At 31.3% G+C, this 23,583-nt stretch overlaps 1 protein-coding gene and 1 pseudogene across 2 annotated transcripts in view; both read left to right on the top strand.

The window, feature by feature from the left end:
• LOC111634861 (cytochrome P450 3A14-like) overlaps positions 1-23,583 on the top strand; it is a 30,563-nt gene that overhangs the window by 5,591 nt on the left and 1,389 nt on the right. For both annotated transcript variants that reach the window (XM_023379700.1, XM_023379701.1), the window contains exons 3-14: positions 1,514-1,563; positions 1,650-1,746; positions 7,221-7,349; positions 7,752-7,977; positions 9,973-10,115; positions 11,734-11,818; positions 11,898-11,976; positions 12,049-12,157; positions 14,899-14,987; positions 15,124-15,264; positions 15,756-15,915; positions 17,107-17,180. In XM_023379700.1, the coding sequence (XP_023235468.1) occupies positions 1,514-1,563; positions 1,650-1,746; positions 7,221-7,349; positions 7,752-7,977; positions 9,973-10,115; positions 11,734-11,818; positions 11,898-11,976; positions 12,049-12,157; positions 14,899-14,987; positions 15,124-15,264; positions 15,756-15,915; positions 17,107-17,178 (1,380 nt within the window). In that variant the 3' untranslated portion in view covers positions 17,179-17,180. The remainder of the gene's footprint in view (positions 1-1,513; positions 1,564-1,649; positions 1,747-7,220; positions 7,350-7,751; positions 7,978-9,972; positions 10,116-11,733; positions 11,819-11,897; positions 11,977-12,048; positions 12,158-14,898; positions 14,988-15,123; positions 15,265-15,755; positions 15,916-17,106; positions 17,181-23,583) is intronic.
• Positions 10,453-11,232, top strand: LOC111634862 (annotated as a pseudogene).

Genomic DNA, 23,583 nt, shown 5'->3' with positions numbered 1-23,583 from the left:
TTTTGATAAATGTATAACATTAATATGTTTTAAAAAGTAACATATTATCAGTTTTATAAATATTTACAAATTTAATATAATGTACTGTACGTGATTTTATTAGAATTTTCACAATATTCGCATTTAGTCATATCAAACTCAGTATTCTAATACAGTACAATTAAACCTCGATTTAGAGTATCCAACTGTTCTCTATATAGTCTATTACTAAATTGGAGAACCTCTAACCCAGAGTTATGTGTATTCATAGAATATACACGCAAATTTATGATTGAATGTGCAAAATAAACGTCATTAAATTGCAATTTCAAAAATTGTAGACCTATAAACTTGCACTGTCCGGTGTTACATAGAACATGTTTTCATCACTGACAATGTTTACCACCTGCAAAAAGATTGGAATATATATAAAGTTCTTGATCCAAATATGCTCGATATCACTTGTGTTCTCACGGTTTCTATCAATTAGCCGGTATCCGGGTTCGCTAAAAATAAGTAAAATTGCAGATATTCTTCCTGAAACTTGTACCTTTACAGCGAACTTTAGTATTCTGCAAATGGAATAAGGACATTCAAATATGACCAACGAGTAATCATATCCTACAATGTACAGTACGAAAAATTTCTTTTGCTTGAAAATATTTGTTAGAAGATAAGAACGTTTGTCTAAACGTTAATTTTTAAAAAAATGGCTTGTGGTTTGTTAATCACAACAACATTGAAATGCAAAAATAATTTTAAAATATACGCAGATTTTTTTTCAGTGTGTCTTACCCCTGTTTTTATCGTTTTTAAAATGAAGCTATATAATGAAACTCCTATGGATAAATATGTAAAGCAAATTGCAATTGTTTTTACTAAATTTTAAACATTTCTATTGATTTACCTGTGTAAAACTTTTAATTATCTTTTATGACTTCTGAAAAACTCCTAGCCTTAATAATCGATCATTATAGTTCAGAAAACTGTTATATTATTTAAATATCAAAAAATGTTTTAATTACAGATAAAGAAATGAAACTATTTTCACAATTACAATCAACGGAAATGATTTAAGTAATACTATCAGCATAAATTTACTTACAGTAGTTTTAAATGTACCCTTTGTAATATCATTTCGTACAAATGATAACGATAAAATAATTTAATAGTAAAAATAAAAATGGCCGTTTAATGCGTATTAATTTTNGAACGTGTACGTTGAACCAACTACAATATTTGATTACACACTTTATGAGCTAATTTAAATATATGTTAGAAAATACTATGTTGCAGTATAATAGGACATTATAACATACAGTATCGTATACGAATCAACTTGTGTTTTTGCAAACATGATTTTCTAAACCGGTATAAATTTTTATTCTAATTTGCAATAAGTTCGCTAATTTCTGATATTTCTCTTAATATTCGCCATGATAAACGTTAATTTCGAAATCCGTAAACAATATTTACTTTTATAATTTTATTCATAGTAGGCCTATCTTAATTTGTGCATAATTAATTATTTTAGGGACGACAGAGTGAAGTACTGTTACAACAAAAGTATGGACCTATTTATGGGTAATTATATACTTTTTTCGTTATATTGAGTTTTATATATAGATTATTTAATTTATTCAAAGTTTTGAGAGAATCTTATCATTTAGGGTTTTCTTGGGAAGCGTGCCTTTTCTTATTGTTGCAGATCCGGAGTTATTGAAAATTATTCAAGTCAAAAAAGCACAAATATTTAATAAAAGAAATGTAAGCAAACTATGTTGTACATTATGTTATAAATAGAATAAGAATTATATACAGAATCACCTCTGAAGTCGGAACAGACTGAGGGCTTTTCCTCGTGTTTTTTTATAAAGTTTAAATCCTTATTACATTTACCCTTAGCTTCGTTTTTAACTGTTTTCTCTCTTTTGTGAGTTAAATGGCTCAATTTAAGCTCCGAATGATACGTTTGTGACCTTAACAGAGCTATAGAGCATACTCATAGGAATAAAAAAGTGAAAGAAACCATACCTGTACATGTGACCATTCGCGAGATATAGACCTCCAAAATTACTCTATGTGACATATGTGACTTATTCCTATGCTTGTTTTTCTACCTCCGAACTCCCCACAGATGACTGTGTGTGTGTATTTCTTTTCGAAGTTTGAAGTTCGAAGTTTCGAAGAATTCCCCACTGTGTGTATTTCTTTTCGAAGGTGAGGTCAAAATTGATTTCGAAATTTGACTCCAAATCGCGGAAGGAAATATTTAATTTGAGTAATTAAAAAGTAACAAAAAATGCTTATAAATTTTACTTTATTTAACTTTTTAATTTATTTAATTGATTATGATGGAAACTATTATTTCGTTTAATAAGAAATCTGATCTTTATTTGATTATAACTTTTCTATTCGAGTTTCATTAACTTTAAGACTGTGAATTGTAAATTTTTGCCTGAGTCTCTACGTAATAATCTGGAATTTTTACACGGAATCTGCTGACACGTAATACTCACCTAAAAAGAGAATGTAATTATCGGTGTTATTAGAGAAATTATTATCTCCAGTAAATATTTTAATATTTTAAATAACATTTTATTTAGATAATATATATATATATATATATATTATACCGTGTTTCCCCGAAAATAAGACATCCGCAGAAAATAAGACCTAGCACAGATTTTGCTGAATTGCGAAATATAAGACCTCCCCCTGAAAGTAAGACCTAGCGAAGTTTTTCTTCAGCCGTAACGATCATCGACAGATGGTTGAAAGTGGCCGTTGGCTTTTTGAAAGTACAGCCACTGATTGGTCAGCAGACAATTACGCCACACGGCATGATTTGCATAAGACTATGGCTTCGGAATCACAGATTTGCACAACGTTACGGCTGGTGATGGCTAATTGGTCGGCCGGGAATCACGCCACATGACATTTGCATAGTGCTCCGGTTCAGTAAGCACTAATTGGTCATCGAGTCCGATGTTGACGCTATAAAAAGGCGACAAGTCGACACACCGGATATACGTCACTCTCGTCTAAGTTCGATTTGGAAATTTTTTGTTCAATAATAAATGTGAATTCTTCTTCCTAGAAAAAATAAGACATTCCCTGAAAATAAGACCTAGCGCATTTTTCAGAGCAAAAATTAATATAAGACACTGTCTTATTTTCGGGGAACACGGTAGCTGCAAAATGAAATGATCTATATACCAAAAATATTTAAATACATAGAAAATATCATGACAAACGCTCTTGGATTAATTAACATACCTATAAATCTTCAAACAATTAGTATTTTCCCTATTATTGCTTAAAGCACTTTTGAAAAATATTTCACTTTTTAATAAATTTGCAGATATCGAATTTTGCAAATAATTCGATACAGATAAGTTAAATTATTATATAATTTTGTTTTTTATGATTTGGTATACAAAAGAATACCAAAATTAACTACAAATGCAATTAAAATATCATAATGCAACTTCGATTTATTGAGAAAAGCAACAGACTAAGTTATAACTATCATTTAAAAATGACACTAAATCTTATTGTTCTATCAATAGTTTTATCCTATTTAGAACAATATTTCAAGTTAATTTGTATCATCATTTATTTTGAAATAAAAAACATTTCAGTCTTTATCACTAATTAGGCGAACGATTGTAGAAAATATTGTGAACTTTTCAGGAAATGGTAGATATTATTCAAAATTTTGAAGAAAACGCTTGTTAAATATCACAAAGGTTGCAAAATTATTAGACAATTTCAGAAATTTTCGAAAAGATTAAACTTTTATCCAAAGCATTACAAAGATTATGGGACGTATCCTCAATTAACTGAAACATATCAGTTAATTTGCCACTTGTTGCACGTTTGAAAATAAATAGGTGGTGATTGTGGATATAAATGAAGATTTCAAAATTTTAAAACGCAATTTTTTTTTAGCAATTTGAATTTTCTTTTAGAATAAATAAAACATTTTTATTGCACAAATGCATTTTGTTCTAACTATATCCTTACAGCACGTAATAACAAATTTTAGGTATTTTCCTTAGGCCTCTGTGAATTTAATCGAACGTGTACGTTGAACCAACTACAATATTTGATTACACACTTTATGAGCTAATTTAAATATATGTTAGAAAATACTATGTTGCAGTATAATAGGACATTATAACATACAGTATCGTATACGAATCAACTTGTGTTTTTGCAAACATGATTTTCTAAACCGGTATAAATTTTTATTCTAATTTGCAATAAGTTCGCTAATTTCTGATATTTCTCTTAATATTCGCCATGATAAACGTTAATTTCGAAATCCGTAAACAATATTTACTTTTATAATTTTATTCATAGTAGGCCTATCTTAATTTGTGCATAATTAATTATTTTAGGGACGACAGAGTGAAGTACTGTTACAACAAAAGTATGGACCTATTTATGGGTAATTATATACTTTTTTCGTTATATTGAGTTTTATATATAGATTATTTAATTTATTCAAAGTTTTGAGAGAATCTTATCATTTAGGGTTTTCTTGGGAAGCGTGCCTTTTCTTATTGTTGCAGATCCGGAGTTATTGAAAATTATTCAAGTCAAAAAAGCACAAATATTTAATAAAAGAAATGTAAGCAAACTATGTTGTACATTATGTTATAAATAGAATAAGAATTATATACAGGTAACCCCCGTATAACACGGCACTTCTATAGCACGGATTCGCTCTAACACGGTTCGAGAATTGGTACCATCCCCCGTATAACACGGCACTTCTATAGCACGGATTCGCTCTAACACGGTTCGAGAATTGGTACCATCCCCCGTATAACACGGTACTTTTATAGCACGGATTCGCTCTAACACGGTTCGAGAATTGGTACCATCCCCCGTATAACACGGTACTTTTATAGCACGGATTCACTCCGACACGGTTCGAGAATTGGGTAAAACCCTCGTACAACAGGGAAATGTAATGCTTCTGCTTCTGATGTTGCCGAATGTTTTCCCCTTATTCCATACTTGCTTTATTCTTCATAAGTGCTTAGCACCATATAAGGAAATTTATAAAGACCTTTTAACTAGAAGCAAGCAATCTAAAATTACATACATTTTGCAAAAGGTAACGATGGATCTGAAGATAATGCAGAAAAATGCTCAGAGGATAAGGATAACTTGCCGAAAAGAAAACGCTCTCGGCTAATTAATAGTGTTTTTAGTGATGACAAAGAAAACATTGTTTAATTTATATTAGTATGTATCACTTAAAAAATTTTAATGAAGATATTTATCTTAATTATGAAAATATACTAGCATGTTTTTTTAATTTTTGGAACCTAACCCTTTTTTTCGTATTAGTTCTTTGTTTCGTATAACACGGATTCGCATAACACGGCAATTTTTTGGAACGTAACTACCGTGTTATACGGGGGTTACCTGTACTCAAATATATTAATTTTAATCGAAAATTGCATTTAATACAATTTTAAGAACAAAATGTGAAATTAGAGTGTCTTAAAATGTGTTAGATTGGGTACTTCATGTGACAAACCTTTACGTAAGATAACGTTTGTAGTTATATCAATCAAATACTATAATATAATAAAAGGGTTAGAAATACGAAATAATCTAATAATCTTAATTCCGGGCAACTCCAGGCTTACCTGCTAGTTAATTAATATATTAAAAGTAATCGTAAAACATCTTGTCACATGGTAGCCGATTGACCAATGAAATGTTTAAAACTTAATTATAGCCTATTGTTATAATTATATTACCTTTCAAATAATCTTGCTACTCATTTATATTGCGTATGTATACATGTAAAAATCTATATTAAATAGTTGTATTAGTGTTCAGAACTTCATTAAACATGTTAATAAAATCTTTGGAGTTTTCACTAAGTTTGATACATGTCTGATATCGATAATGTTCTTTTTATAGAAAAATATAGCAACTTAAGACAATGTAGTGACTTTAAGGACACGCTACATTATTTATCATTTGAAGTTATCAGCTCTAATCAGTTTGGAACTGATTGGAATGACGACTAATTTATTTATAGAGAATAATCTCCTTTCATGATCACTTTTCCGCCCTTGCCCTAAATTCTTGCTAAAAAAACTGAAATTTATTTATTGTAAATTTAAAACTGGAATCCTGTTTTAATTTTAAACGTGTAATATAAACAATAAAATTTATTCATAAACAAAATACGATTGATATGCCTATATATATATGCTGATATCATTTGCTGAAATATATGAATTAACAGTTAATTCATATATATTTAACTATTATAACATTTTATATAAAAGTTAAAGTCTGGTCGATTTTTTTATCTTATAACAAATTAATAATTTATTAATATAAAATAAACTTATTTGGAAAACTTTTTCTGAACTGAAATATATTTAACTATGAATTTTCTACTGAATATTTTATTAAAATATGCATGGTAAATAATAATGACAACGTATTTGAAATGTTTAGGTAGCCTAAAATATTATAAATGCAAAAACTAATAAGGGGGAAAGCATTAGTTTCAAAACTTTGCGCCTCCTAAAATTTGTCGCTGTGGGCTAGGACCTAGAGGAAAATTTTGAATTTTGAATTTTAGCTTTTTATATTTATTAACAAAATACAGTAAAATCACTAACAATATTAGGATATTATAATACAATTTGTATATTTATTATATTAAATTTTAAATTAAGTTTAATTTAATTATAAGAATATAAATATAAAACAATCTGATACGAACAATTATTTATTGTGACATTTTCACAATGCCGGGTTGCAATTTTTAATCATATTTTTTACATTTATATAATTTAAAATTTACGCTTTCCACCTCTAATCAGTAATGTCTTGCAGCCTGTTTCCTTTAATAGAGTTGTGCCAGTTATCCATCTAACACCTTTTAGGGGAAAATTTTTGAATTGAAAAACATGATTTTCGATTTATATTTGAAGCTTATATATAATTAATCTCGGCCTTTTGTATCTACGCTTTCTACATATGTTTCGGCTTTCATCTCTGATTACAATCTCTTATTTTAGATAAATTAAAATTCTATATACATATTTATTACTTTTAAGTATGAATTTATAATAGAAATGTTTAATGTAAAAACTCATGCCTGTTTGTTTCATTTAGTTTATATTTGTTGCTATTCCACGATGATATTTGTTGTTGTTTTTTAATGTAATTATTTATTTTATGTAAAACAGCCCATTGTTCCTGGTGTTGGCATACCAGTCAAATTAGTAACGGAAAGCGTTGTTTTCATGATCGGATCTAAATGGAAACATAATAGAGATGCAGTAACTCCCAGTTATACAACTAGCAAATTAAAAATGGTAAGTATATTTTATTCATTGATATTTATTCAAAGATTTATTATTGTAAAGAAGCAAAGAGTAATTCTTCCACTTCTCGTTCTCTACAAAGCAAATAAATTTTTCTATCTCATATATAAATATTACACGTTGATTAGCATCTTCTTCAGGTTTCGATAATACAGGTTTTTTTTTCAGACTATCAAATCATCCATCAAGCTACATTTTTTTTCTCATAGTTTCTCTTCCAACATTTCTCTCAACAAATTATATCACTTGAAATAAGCAGAAGTTTCCTTTTTTTTTTTTTTTTTACTTTTTCTCAATATGCATTCTATAATCTTTCTTCATCCATAATGTATTTGTGATAAACTAATTAAAATTATTGATTGGAAAAGTTTTAAATTAAATTAAATTTTATAGTTGGCTGCTGTGGTAAATCGTTCTTTTGATAAAAGCTGGAAAGATATGAGAGAAATGACGAAAAATGGAGTTAAATTTGACATGAGAGAATTTTTATCAAGTAGTGTAGCCGATATGACTTTTCAATCAGCCTTTGGTATCGTGGTCAACGATCAGAAAAAACTAGTTCAATCTTTGAATTACTCATTCGACACTGATTTTACGAATCCGATTAATTTCCTTTCAGGTAAGTTCAAAATATTTATACTCTTAAAATGAATTACAAATTTTACCATATTTAGATCATAATAAGAAATAATGATGTAAAAAAAAATAAATAAAGGACAATTCTCTCAGACTGCATAGAACTTATCTCCTGTCCAAAATTTTTAATCACAACTTACGAATATTACACAAAATTTTAATTATTATTAATTATTTCAATTTCTGATACTTATTTATATGGAAATAATTAAACTATAATTTATATAACAGCTTAAACAAATATAAACTTATATATTTGTTGTATTTTTTTCTTTTTCGCTTATGTAGCAATTAAAGAGTTTGTGAGGACCCAACCGAGATCCGAAATCATGTAAATCGCGGTATTCTTATGATTAAATAATAACGATAGATCGAATATGAGAGGGAGAGGAAAATCCCATAATTTAAACAACGCGGCACAAAATGTAGACAACGAGTCTCGGATGACTCCAACACGTGTTAAATGAACTGTCAATGTCAGAATGAAAAGTTATAAGTCAGACTCAAGTGATCATAAACAGATAGAACTTTGACCCAAGTGATCATAAACAATCAATGTAGGGAAACAATTTCGGAAAAGAGGGAAAGATTTAAGAGAGATAAATCACTGCATATGATCGTTCGAGTACCCAGATGACAGAAATCGCGAGTAACGGAGCTAAATTATGAGCGCGAGTCTTGCAATTTTGTCAACAATCCCCAAGAACAATCGACAGAAAGGCGTCGAGCAGACACCTGGAATCGGACCTTTCCCGTGACCCGAGTCGGTCTCGGTTTTCCCCAAAACAAGAGAGAGACCAATCGAGAAGCGAGGAAGGGGACGAGGGACCAATCAAAAGTCCGAATAGTGGGAGAAAAAACTATAAAAATCCGAAAATCAAAGCCGGAGGAGGCTCTCTTCCGTATTCCACGAAAGGTCGTGACTTATATTGTGGTGTGTCCTCGCCAAGAACTTTGGACTCCGCCGCTTCCTCCTTCCGATTGTCCACCTTGCTCAGCGACCTCATCTCGTCCGCCCCGGGGCCAGACAGACGCCGAAGTTCTCGCCTCTCCGCATCTTCGACGAGAAGAACCTAGTGAAGGACTGCCGATTGTCGATGTAATCATAAATGTTAACAAATAAACGACTTTCTTGTGTAAAACACTTGTCATCATTTGCCTCCTCCGTCACGGCCTACATACAACCTTCCCTTAGGTTCATCCTGACGCGGGATTAATAGATCCCACCTAGGAGACGACAACCTTAAACAGGTGCCGTGGAGTGGGTTTAAGTCCCCTATCTCCACCGAGTCGGCTACCTTACAAGTTTAATTAATATTTCAAGAAACATTTCAAGATTATTATTTAATTTCAAGAAACATTTGACGGCAGATATAGTAATAAAACGAATACAGGATTTCAACTGTCATTTTATTATTATTATTTGACGAGAACCCTCGCAGACAAAATGCACACTACTATTAAACTAGTAACATATAATAACGATACTGTATTTTAAATAATACTTATTTTAAAATATTCCTTAATCAAATACGGTATCTGTTAAGTAAAAACAATAGTAAAGCCGAGTAAAGTACTACAAAACGATAAGCTAGTTCCATTACTATCAGGAAGTATGGCTGTCTTTCAATAAGTCTTAGCCTATTATTATTTTATAACGTTTATTACAAAATTTAATTAAAAATAAAAAGTGCAATATATTATTATTTTAGTAATTATTATATATTTATTTCAGTTCATTTCGGTTTATTTCAGTAGGCCTATTTTCGCTCTGAGAGCACTAAGAGGCCTAGGATGTATGTTTATGTTATGTATTAACAATGTTTATTTAAGTTTTCCTACACATTGTACATGTTAGAAAAGAACAGATAAGTGTTTGTGTTATGTTGTAGTGTAGTAATTATTATATCAATAAAATTAAATTTTATACAGTATTTAGTTTATTTTAAAGATTAACCTATATTTAATATTTTTTCAGTTTGTTTTCCTGAAATAAGTAATTTTCTACATCTCCTAAGAAATTTTACTCATAAAATAAGACATTTCTTTTCGTTTTCATCGACATTATTTGTATTGGAAATGTGTAAGAAAGTAATTTCTACTAGACTGTCTCTTGAGAAGGTAAGACATTTTAAGGCAGATATTAATATGATAGTTAATTGCACACAGTATTAATTCTATCGGTTGTAATTTAACTATTTAGTTAATAGATATTTTGGTAAAATAAATTCTTTCAAAATTAACAAAATTTTATAACTTAAATATTAATTAATCAAGTAACTTATAAATTGAACATAAAAATCTCTGACAACTACCAATATAAATTCATAAATTTTCATCTACAGAAAATAATTAAAAATTTTTATGTTCCTTACATGTATTGTGAACATTAAATGAGCAAAAGGCTGAATTTTTAGTTTATGTAATTTAAATAGGTAAATGTCTCTTCAATCCGAACAAATTTTCGGTAGACTTTCTCACAGCTCTACAGGTTATAAAACTCCTTTATTGTTTTTCTACAGATGCATATACATCATCGTAGTATCATGGCGACAGATATCCTTCATCAATCATTTGATGCGACGAAACGCCTTCAAACAAAGAAACAAACTTTAGACGATGCTTACGCCGCGCCGGCTAACTTTCTCGAGATTGACGTAGGAAGCCCCATAACACACGGATTAGCCAGAAAAAGATATACCGATTACGAAGTGCACATGAGAACAAATCTTCCAGTGTTTAAATTGAAAGAATCAACAGCAAGAAGACGTTACAGTGATTTTGAATGGTTAAGAAATGAATTGGAAAGGGACAGCAAAATTGTAGTTCCACCTTTGCCAGGAAAGGCATGGAAACGACAGTTACCATTCAGATCGGATGATGGAATTTTTGATGAAGAGTTTATTGAAGAGAGGAGAAAAGGGCTTGAATTATTTATAAATAAGGTTGCGGGTCATCCTTTAGCACAGAACGAGAGGTGTCTTCACATGTTTCTCCAAGAACATGTCATAGACAAAAATTATGTACCAGGAAAAATCAGGAATACGTGATTTTGTTTACTTTTACTAAATTCAGATTTTTTGTGATTTTTTTCCGGCAACACCAAAAAGTGATAGTTTGTTACTCTTGATCATATTTTCATGCAACTGGTTATTGCAGTCTGTTTCAAAAAGAAAAGATGAAATAGTTATATATGCACTTTTTAAAAAATTGTATATTAGTATTTTATAATTTATTTAGAAGTTTAGAAGAATGCATCTGTAAAAAACAATAAAGGAAGTTTATGACCTGTAGAGCTGTGAGAAAGTCTACCGAAAATTTGTTCGGATTGAAGAGACATTTACCTATTTAACACGTAATACAGCTACCATTAGAAAATTCAACAAGAAAATTATGTAATTTAAATATATGCTCTCGATTTTAGTAGTGTCTTGTCCTTATAGAGTAGCTCATACTTCTCCTGATTAAACAGAATCATCCCGGTTATCAATCTAACTCCGTCCGTAAACTGTCCTTTTTATCGTTTATTAAAATATTGACAGTTTGTTGATGTTACGTACTCAAACTAAAACTCGAAATTTCTAACGATGCATTACAATTTACACGAACAGAAATTTTCAAAAATTCTAATCAGATGTGTAAATTTTATCTTAAATACTTGCATATACCACTAAATTTTAACCACAATTTACTATATTACACGTTACTTCGAATGATACTGAACGTAATTTCTCTCTAGAACTCTTATCCAGATGTTCTACAGCTTCTAATTAACGCCAGTTCCCTGAAGAATGTTGAATTATCCGAAGAAAATGAAAAATCAGGTAAATTGATTTTTAGTATATTGAAATTGAACTTAAAATTTTATATTCGAAATATTTTTAATAACAATATTTCTTGAAGAAAAAGTCGTTGTTCATAGTGAATACAAGCTCAGTTATAAAGATTGCCTGTCAAATTGTTTTTACACTGCTGTTGCAAAGTAAGTTATTTTAACGTAGATAATGATAAGATAAATAAATAAATAAATAAATGTATTATATTACATTTAAAGGTTCGATACAATTCGAAGTGCTGTAACATTTTCTACGTATTGTATCGCCAAATATCCAGAAGTACAGGATAAAATTAGAGAAGAAATATCGAAATATAATAAAAAAGAGGTAAGAAAATAAAGTCAAGATACATTTCATTTAATCTAATTATAAGATATCAACATTTCATTTAGTTTAGAATAGAATATTCATGCAAGAATTTGTTACTTCTGTTACACTACAGTATTACAAATCACATAATTAAAATCGATTTGATAAAAAAAAAACAGTAATAAATCTTCCTTTATTTATGTATTTTTATATAGACTTGTTCCGTCGTATTTCACAAAAATATACGCAAAGGTTTAAATATTTCTCTGACACGACGAATAAAGTAATCTTTAGTAGATTAATCAATTTTACAGAAAAACAAGCTTGCTCAAGCCGATCTGATAGAATGTTCCACAAAAGCGAATCAAATATTAATTTTGTTTAAAATAAATTTTATAAATTCTTGGAATCAAGTAGTTGTTCAGAAGAATTTTTCACTGAATATACAGTAAGGGNATTCAGGCTAGCATTTTATAGATAGCCTATATGAAGGAAACCTTTGTAGATAGTAAAAATATTGTATTTCTTTAATGCTTAACTGGCAAAGGTAATATGAACTCATGTTTAAAGGCTTTCCTATTTCCAGATTTTTAGGTATTCCGATCGAAATATAAATTTTATAAATTCTTGGAATCAAGTAGTTGTTCAGAAGAATTTTTCACTGAATATACAGTAAGGGATGTGGTTGATAAATTCCAGAGGAACCACAAAGTTTTTATTATAGCTTACAGTGACCGTAAACGAAAACGGTCAGTTCCATTTTGCGATCTGACAAACACACAAAAGTCCTAACATAAGCACTTCACCACTATAGTGGAGCGTGCTAAAAAAGGCTGCAAAAGAATACTTCTAACGTATTTCTTGAATAACTTTCAAATTTCTGTAAAATCAAGTACGATTCAGTAATCTTATGTCAGTCCTTGCTTGCCTCTCTTCTCAAGACGAAAGCAAGGGTTGAACACATTAGAAATATGAAAGCCCTGGAAATTTTTAAAGGTACATTAAAGGGTAATTGTATCAATTATAATCATGAGAAGTCTGTTATCATCCGTCGTTATTATCCAGTACGCATCCAATAAAATTTGCTAATTTCGACAATTTAATAGCCTTAGAATTCCATCGTTTCAAGTTTTTAAACTTCGTGTTTTTTTATGCGTTAGAGTTCCTTGTTAGAACTCGTGGTTCCTGAAGAAGGCCTTCGATGTAGGCTGAAAACATTTGAACGGAGGATTTTACCCTGCTGGACTGAATCGTACTTAATTACAGTGGTGCCTCGTATAACGTACTTAATCCGTTCCAGGTGCACATCCGTTAAGTGAAAAGTCCGTTATACGAAACGCATTTTCCCATAGAAATACATGTTAGAACATATAATTCGTTCCGCAGCATAAAATAACCATACTGTACCATAAAAAAATGAAAATGGAGCAGTCACCAATTATGCCGGATAGTCAGATGTTGTGAGAGGAGGTGGAGGAACACTTTCTTCACACATTCATACAGATACAGACTTTTTACACATTGCAGCAGGTCTCTTTTTATTGTTTTTTAATCGGAGTCAGATTTAGGAGAGGCTACCGGAGCTTGCAGGGTCAACTCCTCTTGTTCCATCCTTTGTTATTTGGCAGCTGGCTTCTTGAAAATCATGTCCAGGGTGGTCTGTTTCTCTGTCTTCTTTAACATTTGTCGGAAATGACGGGCAAGGGTGTCATTGTAGAGATCCTGTTGGCCTCAACTCTGTTTGAATAATTAGTGTTGGTAAACTCCTGAACCTCTCCCCATTTGACAAGGACGTTTTTGTCAACTTTCACTCCTTCTGATGATTTCTTACTTTGTTTCAATTGAAATCACCTTTCTGTTATTTTAGAAGCCATGATTTCCACAACACTTGAATAAATGTAAATACTCTACAGTGAGGTGATGTACGTAATAAACAAGGGAGCAAGCCGAATCTCAATGGGAGCTCTGTACTTCAGATATACTAATAATATATTCTAATAATACTAATATATTATAAAAATAGCAGATTGTCGTTGCTCGAGTCACGTAACGGCCAAACAGAAAGTCCGTTGTTCGCAGCGTCCGTTATTCGAGGCGTACGTTATACGAGGCACCACTGTATTTTTCAGTTTTATCATTTAGTGTTCTCTATAATTATTGAAGTATAATAGTTAAATTTTACAAAACGTGAAATGATTAAATTCATACATAAATTCTTTTGTGTAGGCTATATCCATATCTTGCGCCGTTCAATTATTACATCGGCAAAAATTTGCTTTTTTTTTTTTTTTATCTTCCTCTTCTTTCCATTCAGGCCAGATATATCAGGCCATAAGGAAAGAACTTATTTTTAGGCATCTGTACAGTACATGTTTATAATATTGCATTTTTTATTACGGCAGTTACAAGTTGGCAATGAGCTAATTGCCCGGTGCACCCTAACCGCAGAATTCTGGATGTGGATCATCGCGATCTTCATTTTGCAGACTGGCACATTAGAAAATATAAATTCTTCTCGAAATAAATGTCGGAATATGACGGACCCGTGATATATTGTATATAAATTTAAAGGGTTTGCTATAATAATAAGGCAGTCACTTCCACAAATTTTGTAATGTGTGTATGAGTGGGGTGAATAATAAACGAGAGGCAATCTTGCGTCATCAAAGACTCACCAGTTAATTTTAATTTTATAGCAATGACATGAAGAAAATAATTATTTCGAATTTTATATTTACAAATTCATTTTCTTTATACAGGAGAGTATCGATTATACAGCCATATCTAAAATGACGTATTTAGATCAAGTCTTAAGTGAAGTGTTGAGACTGTTTCCGCCCGCTGCAAGGTACCGTTTCAAATATAATAGTTTAAATACACACAAATTAAAAAGATATATAATTATGTCTAACTCGATTTATATATGTATTAAAATAATAAAGGCTCATTTTTTTAAAAATTATTTTTCATAATTTATATTTTAGCTTCGTAAACAGGATAGCCGAGGAAGATCTCAAATATAACGATATTTTGATTCCTAAAGGAATGACTGTATATGCTCCGTTGTACGGTTTACACAGAAATCCTGCATATTGGTCTGATCCGGATGAATTTAAACCTGAAAGGTATCAAGCTTCTTTGTGCTTAAATGCTTTAAAAAATAAAACTACAGGGTAAGATGTTTTCAATCAATTTCATTAAAGGCATCTATTTAAATATAATTTATGTATTTTTGCGATGTATGTATACCGAATGTATACATTCATGCAACCTGTTATATAGTACAACATGCAGATTTATGAAATCCTTTTGAAATAAGATGTGGTCGTCTCTACAAAAGGATCCCTATCTCTGGTGTAGCCATTTATTAAATTTATTCGACATCTCCAGGTATTCAGGCTAGCATTTTATAGATAGCCTATATGAAGGAAACCTTTGTAGATAGTAAAAATATTGTATTTCTTTAATGCTTAACTGGCAAAGGTAATATGAACTCATGTTTAAAGGCTTTCCTATTTCCAGATTTTTAGGTATTCCGATCGAAATATAAATTTTATAAATTTTTAAATATAAAATTTTATTTTAGAAACTTGCTAAAACTTTAAATATTTTACAGATTCCAAGATAAATCTTCAATTAACCCTTACATATACCAACCTTTTGGAATAGGACTCAGACATTGCGCGGGAATGAGACCCGCTCAACTCATTTGTAAATTATTGTTGGCTAATTTAGTCAAAAACTTCAAATTTAGTCTTGCTCCAGAAACTAAAGAGGTATTGAAAATACTTATTTTTTGCTTATTAGTATTTTTAACCTTTGCGAATTTATAATAATATACCGAAAATAAAAAATACTGCGTTTAATAAAATTTATATTTATTTACGATGGTTATGTCTAAACAATCCGGCTCTGTAGCACTTCGAACTTTGTGTACGAATTTTTAGTCAACCTTATTATGTATATCAGTCATGAGCAAGTTTTTAATATTCTGCTCAGGTACTTTGTAACGTACTTTACTTTTATTTATTCTGTTTCCTTTTCGTGCATTGTTTTACTTTATTATTTTATGTACTGAAAATTAGGAAAATTGGATACATTGGTACAGTACTCAGCAAACTTATAGGCAGCAAGACTATATGAAAAAAATGTATGCAGCCTGCTACGAGCCGAAAAAGTTTCTGCCGTCATTCAGAAAAAGTTGCTCATCATTGGTTTAAGCATATTAACAATTTTTTTCCTTCTTAAATTATTTCATAAAGGCTTCACTAATATAGCTAAGATTACGTAGAACAATTACCAAAACGTACCCAATTTCTTTTTAGAGTCATAGTCATTTAATATATCGTGATATATCGTATTATATGAAACAATGGTTTTCATTAATATATATATAAATTATCTTTTCATTTTTTTCTTAGAAAACCACTTCTTTTTAATAAAGACTTTTCATTCCCCCCATTAGTTTTCATGTCATTCCTGTGGTAAAATTATAAGACTAAAAAAGTGTTCAAAAATCATTTCAACGTTTTATTTTATTAATACTTGACTCCCCTTTGCTATTAACTAGTTATTTTTAAAATAAAATGTCTGTTTTTAAGTAAACATTTCATATTATTGATTGAGACCAATATAAGTTAGTTTCTGATATAAGATATTTACATAAATAATACAATTTATTAAATTCATAAAATACAAAAATAAATTATAAGTTACATTTAACTAAGACGTCCTATAATTTCATCGTGTCAAAAGACTCATAACTATTTTTCTTTCAAGTCTTTTGACACGATGAAATTACAGTAAAATTCTAGACATTCTTTACAAGTACTGTAATTATTTAATTAAATTTATCGACCATTTAGAAGAGTTTTAAATCTAAAGAAATTAATCAAGTTTTATGAATGTTTCTATTTAAATATATATTATTAGATAAATATTAAAAATATATTTTTATTTATTTTCAGATTGAGCCTCATTTCACACTTGTCATAACTTTCTCTAAACATCCGATTTATCTTAACGCCACTCCACTGTGAAGATGAAACAAATCAAATACTGTATACAATTTGTATTTTGTATTTATTCGATAAAATTTGAATGAAAAACTGAAGAAGCAAAATTTTAATATTTTGTGATATTTATATAATATACCAGGTTATGTTTGAGCCAACCGGTGTTATTAAACTGTTTAATATTCTTTGATGTAATATGCAAATATGTAGATAAAAGAAAATACAGTAGTCTATGTATATACACACTATTTTTGGAATGTATCGGCCTACTACTGTGTTTTGAATAGCTGTTTACTCAGTTAAAACAAATGAATAATATTATAAGAGAGACTGGGAAACGTAAGCACAAGAATATTTTAGTGTGTACTAAGCGACCCGTCAGGGAAACTTAGATCTTTTAGTATCAATTGATACTCCAATCTGTTAGCTATTGTAGGGTTTAGTGCATTAAAAAATCTAACCTGTTTTTTCCAAAAAGTAAAAAAAAGTTGACAACTATGCAGTGTCCGGTATTCCTCTGTAGTGCAGGACAGTTTGGCAACGACGGGAGAACTAGAAAGTGGCCAGAATTTTGCATACAAAGGACATAATAAAATTAAATATTGAATATAATTTATTTATACAAATTCATTAGAAATTAAATACAATATATTCGCCAATTTATTAAAATGACAAATGAACATTTCAAGTATTAAATTACTACAGTTTTAGGTTTCCAATGTCAGTATCTGCTCCTGATTATTGCAACCTAAAGTAGTAGAATATTACAAGATAAATACAATCTTAATACTTTCCGGAAATGCCTCTTGGTTCACTTTATGATATATTTACTCAGGTAATAATATAAAATGAACCCTGAGGCATTTCCGGAAAGTATTTCCCCGGATCCGTGATTGCCCCGAGTAAGTGTCCGCGGTTGCTCCAAATCGTCATGTTTGATTCTAATCAGCTTTGAGGCGTTATCCTATCTAAATTTCGATATATGGTAAATAAATTGCACAAAACACATCATTGCCCATATTTATAAAATATCTCACAACTTCACGTGATAAACATTTCCTGAAAAGCAGTTTTAGTGCACAAGACATGGACAAAACGCGCGAGTATAACAATATATGTCAATATTACATGGCTGACAAGAATCATAACACAAGATGACAGTGCTACCGAATTTTATTTTATACAATATATCACGTCCGGCTTTACCCGGTGTCCGGAATTGCCCAATTTTCCTACTAATGCATTGTTTATAATTTTTCAAAACAAATACATTATGGTAGTTAATCTCTTTAGATATTAACGTTCCTATGGTTATCATATTGTAAAATTTCAAAAGGAGAACACTCGAACCAACTTGCTGTTCAGAGTTGAACGTGAAGTCCTAAAAATTTCTAACTAGGAATTACAAATACTGTACACTGCGATGAACCTTTACTTTTGGAAGCGTTATGACAATAAATTATATTAAGTGATTTCATTTTAAAATATATTTCATAGTTTTAACAAGAATGCTTAGTAACAGAGAAGGTAAATAAATAATTTGACTTACAGAAAGCAAAGGTTATCCATACTTTTAAAACTAATTACAGTATTGTTAAGTTCGTATATATTTATTGCTATACTGTATCTAATTTTTTTTAAAGAAATTCACTATTATGTATCAAAAAAACAATTACTTCGATGAATCTAACTGTAGATGATCATAAACAGTAAACACACGAGAAAACCGAATGCTTTCACACCGTCCATATGTGACCGAAAAGCAAAGCTGTCAATGAAGATCGGAACCATAAACGCTTAGTGAAGACTATGCTAATGTAGTATCGAAAGTGCGAATGTAATTAGCCAGGTAGCCAACTACTGAATTTCAAATTTAACGCTATGATGTTACTAACAGAGAAAATTTCCATTTGTACAGTACAGTACTTACGTGGGGTATCTCCAGAGTGAAGGAAAACGTCCAAAGACCGGAAATGAGTACAATAATTTTTGAACCGGAAGTAGACGGTAATTTTTACTCCTAAAACGAGTGTTTCTACATATATTCGGATGTATGGTAACCCTGTAGTTACATATGTTATTTTAAAATCATTATTGCTAGTGTTTTAGAAGAACGTTAAGACGTTCGGCCATGCGGTTTAACGATCTTCACAGATTAAAAATATACATGAGTTTAGACATGGACAATCTTCAACTTTTTATATAATATTTTCTATTGTAACAGAATTACGGTCACTGAATTTTGGTCTGGAATATTTCCGAACCAATTCAACATTTCGGCAGTTTGGCAGCCAATTTATAGTAGGATCCCAAAATTTGAAGCAATGCGATAATAAAGACCTTTCTGTGATTTCTGACCTCTTCAGTGACCTTCTAAATACTGATATTACTCATTTTGAAGATTTTGTACTTTAATCTATTATCGTATAATTTATTCTCCAGCCTTTTGCCTCCTACTTCACAAAACGGATTCCAAGTGGGCCTCTATGCAGTTGTATGATCTGCTTCTATAAAAGCTCCACTGGCTTAAGTATATGGACGTTTAACCAATAAATATAATTGTATCGCTAACTTGATATTTAAGAAATTTTCAGTCAGTCATACGCGACACGAGAATGTGAAAAGAGAAAATAAAAAAGGCTCAAAAAGCCAGTTAAGAAAATTGTGGGCCTGGATGAATGTTTACTGTGTTTTTTTTAACAACCTTATCGATATGATTATATAGTAGTGAATTGGAAATGTTGTTTCTGCTGATTATGGTCATACAATTCATTAATGGTCTGTAAAAAGCAACGTGCTTTCTATAGACTGATGTAAACATAAAGCGAACTCATACAACGGTAAATTAGTCAACGTAGAAATTTTACTGTGTGTATAAAATTGCGCAATTAAATGGATTTTAAAAACTCAACAGAGAATATGGTAATGAGCTTTTGAAATCAACTTAACTGCAATAATGTATAAAACTCTAAACAAGAAAATAGACGCGATGAAAATCTATTGTGTCGATAAAAACAGATTGAGACAGTAACGCATTTCATGTATGTAGAGTGTCCGCTTAACAAATCCCAATTGTAATAAAGTTACACATATTTTTATATCGTACTACTAAAATTGTTCAAGCTTGAGTTCCTTAGTTATGTCTTAGGCGAACTAAACTTCCCGCCTAATTCAATCCTATTATACGGATTGAAACGAATGTAAGTCCTCCAATCAGCGATTAGTAGCGCTATCGGACGTCCGCTGGTCGTACGATGTTTTCTAGCCAATCCGCGGTCGAGTTTCAAAACTACTGAAATCGCCGGATCCGCGTTTCCATGACAACGTTTGTTGGACGTTTGAAAACAAGAAAAGCGCGGGAAATCGTACGTCCAGACGATTTATCCCGACAGTAAACTGATTTTTAAATATGCATTTACAATAATTTTAGAAAATAAGTTATTAGGATAAAAACAATACTTTAAAAAGTACATAATGAATCTCTAAGCTATTATAAGTGCTGTTGTTTATTGTTTAATCATGACGATTAAAGTGATCATCGGTTGTCTTGCACACTCCTATGTCATTAAGAACGTATGAATCGCTTTCTTCGTCAATTTACTGTTTATTCGCGCTTCCTGGAGATACAACAGTACTACTTCCGGAGATGTCGGCTCCTACAGACAACCTAAACAGTTCTTTGAGTGCAGCCGTCTAAGTGCAATATGTTCTAATACAATCTAACCTTACAGGGAAATAAAAGTGACAATTACAAATTTTTATATTAATTTCGAAATATTAAAGTTTTCATTTTGAGGAAGGACTGTCAAACAGACGACAGTGGGCATTTATAGATCTACAATGGATTTAACAATATAGAAACAACAGTTCCAGAAGATTCTACCATTGCTCAATTTAAATTAAATACAATTTAGTTTATGATCGTCTTCGAACATCCTAACTCTAACAAAATGGATTACACCTCGTCTCTGTGGGCATGAGTGAAAGACTACAGACAAAAATCAAAATGGTCTGTTTCTATAGAAAGACACTTCGAAATCGAAATTCTCGAAATTCTCTCAAAATATCGAAATTTTTAGCATTAAACTGAGACGCCACGCAACAATAGAATTTCGACAATTGTCTGTTGCTTTGTTCGAATGCGATTGTTTCGAGTATTTTCGAAGTTTTGCTATAATTTTCGCGATAATTTTAAGTAAGTTTAGTCCCTGATATTTCTAGATTTAGGTATTTTTTAACATTGCTAGGTACTTAATCACAATTAGCAGCGATAATTTTCCCACAACGAATATTCCATTACAACTTTATATTCATTTTTGTTTAGAATTTTTCTTATACTTAAAACGGTCATTTTCTAAAACTTTCTGTCGTATTTATATTATGATTTTTTAATATTCTCTTAATTTAACGTTCGTTCTACAATATTTAATACTCGGTTTTTATTGTTTGCAGGATGGATAATTTTAAAGCGCTAAAGAATTGGAATACCTCTGGAGGAGAGAGTGCGGAGGAAAGCTCCTCGACATCAGGAACGTCTTCCTCTTCGATTCGAGTGATTCGCGTGCGTCCGAAAGAAGTGCTGGAGGGTGCGAAGGAACCCGACAAGAAACGGGTGATTGTCACCATTCCCGATGAGAGCACCTCGTCTGTCATCGACTACCTGGAACAGAGATATCCAGAAGTTCCGGAATGGTCGGTGCAGAGAGAGGCACGCGAGGAAGGAGTCGAAGGGGAGTGTAAATCGATCCTGAAAAAGAGGAAAAAGAAGCCTTGGTGGAAGAAGATTTTCTTCTTCTGGAAGAAATAAATCTCCGAGGTCTTCTTATTAAATGTGACTTTTATTTTCGATTGTGACATTTTTACCCGGATGTGACTTTTATTCCCGATTGTGACATTTTTACCCGGATGTGGACTTTTACCTGGCTTTGACCTAATGACCGGATGTGACTTTTAATGGCGGTTTGGCGTCTTCCCTTTCCTGCTGGGAATTTTTGGAATGATACATGTCCTTCGTCATCGCTTACGAGGGACGTGTTCTTCCACTTCAGTTAATTAAAGTCGACGGTGACAACTTAGCACCGTCTTCGGTCGTTTGAAATCTCTCAACTGACGATGAAATTCTGACCGGAAAATAATGGATTTTCGCCAGCAACGTGCGTGTCAACACTGGACACCCGAATGAAAACAAAAGGGAACTATCGCAGTTAGCATATGTCTAAGCTACAATTATAATTATGTTGAACAATTAAACGTGTATATAAACTTTTACTTAATAAAACTTTTTAAATTTATATTGATTGATTACGTGTATTATCAGTTTAAATATTATTTGCGCACTTTTTATTTTTGGACTGATTTATAATTAAAGTTGAAATAATCTTTCTAACAATTAACTGACGGTGATTCTGTTGACATAAATGGGATAGAATTAGCCGAAGAAATTTCAGCAGTATCTGCGCTTTTGGGCCAAAAAAAAAGTCTAAGCAATGTACTGATCTTAATTACAAAGTTAAATTTTGCCCCAAATCTTACTATTGCTTTAAGAATATAGCTAACGATACCAATAACTGTAGCAATTGGCGAAAGGAGTTTCTCTAAGTTAAAATTAATTAAGAACTATTACACAAAATCGTCTTAATGGTTTGGACATGTTGGCAATTGACCATGAAATTGCTGATCAAGATGTGAGATCCGCGATTTTTACGTAATTGTCGTAAAAAAATATTGTAAACAACTGCGGTAGAAAAAACGATCTTAGTGAGAATTATATCGGAGGTGACCGTTTGTTTTTACAATTAGGTGGGAAAGTTGATACATAGGTGTCAATAATGCACCGTTAATGTCAACAGATGACGATCACGTGACTCCTTTCTCACGACAAACGTATAAAAGCGCGAGCCCCCAGAAGTTCGAGGCGATCCACAGGAAGTTATACTCATTAATGTGTGCATCTTGTCTCCATAACCGACCGAAAGGAAGACATCGATAGAAGATAGACCACAACTTTGAACTTCCATACTTATCGCCATTCGACAGTTCCTGCACCGATTACGATTCCCACGACCATTCAACGCACGTCATTCATTTCCTCATAGAGGTATTTTTATTAGAGATTTGTGAACTCTCTCTCCGAGGATAGGCTTAGCTGTCAGAGCTGTTAGCTGTAAGATAGTTAGCTCATATTTAACCGCATTTAACCGTAATATTATTATCGCCTCCTGTAATCAAGATTTGTTATTTTAATAAATGCTTTGTTTATTTGTTAAACCTGTCTCCTGTCATTGGAAGGACGCCTGCCGGCTTACAAACGCACTCCCCACTCACTTTTTGCCCTCCTAATCCATCCGTCGACGTCGAGATCGGGCTTGGCCAGCCTGTGCCGATTAAGTGGTTAATAGGGTAACCCCCTACAGCCTCCGGCTTATCTCA

Source organism: Centruroides sculpturatus, unplaced genomic scaffold (assembly GCF_000671375.1).
Source record: "Centruroides sculpturatus isolate CEXI.00-Female unplaced genomic scaffold, Cexi_2.0 scaffold918, whole genome shotgun sequence".
Classification (NCBI taxonomy): domain Eukaryota; kingdom Metazoa; phylum Arthropoda; class Arachnida; order Scorpiones; family Buthidae; genus Centruroides; species Centruroides sculpturatus.
The sequence above is the reverse complement of the archived record's forward strand: the minus strand, read 5'-3'. Positions and strand labels throughout refer to the sequence as shown.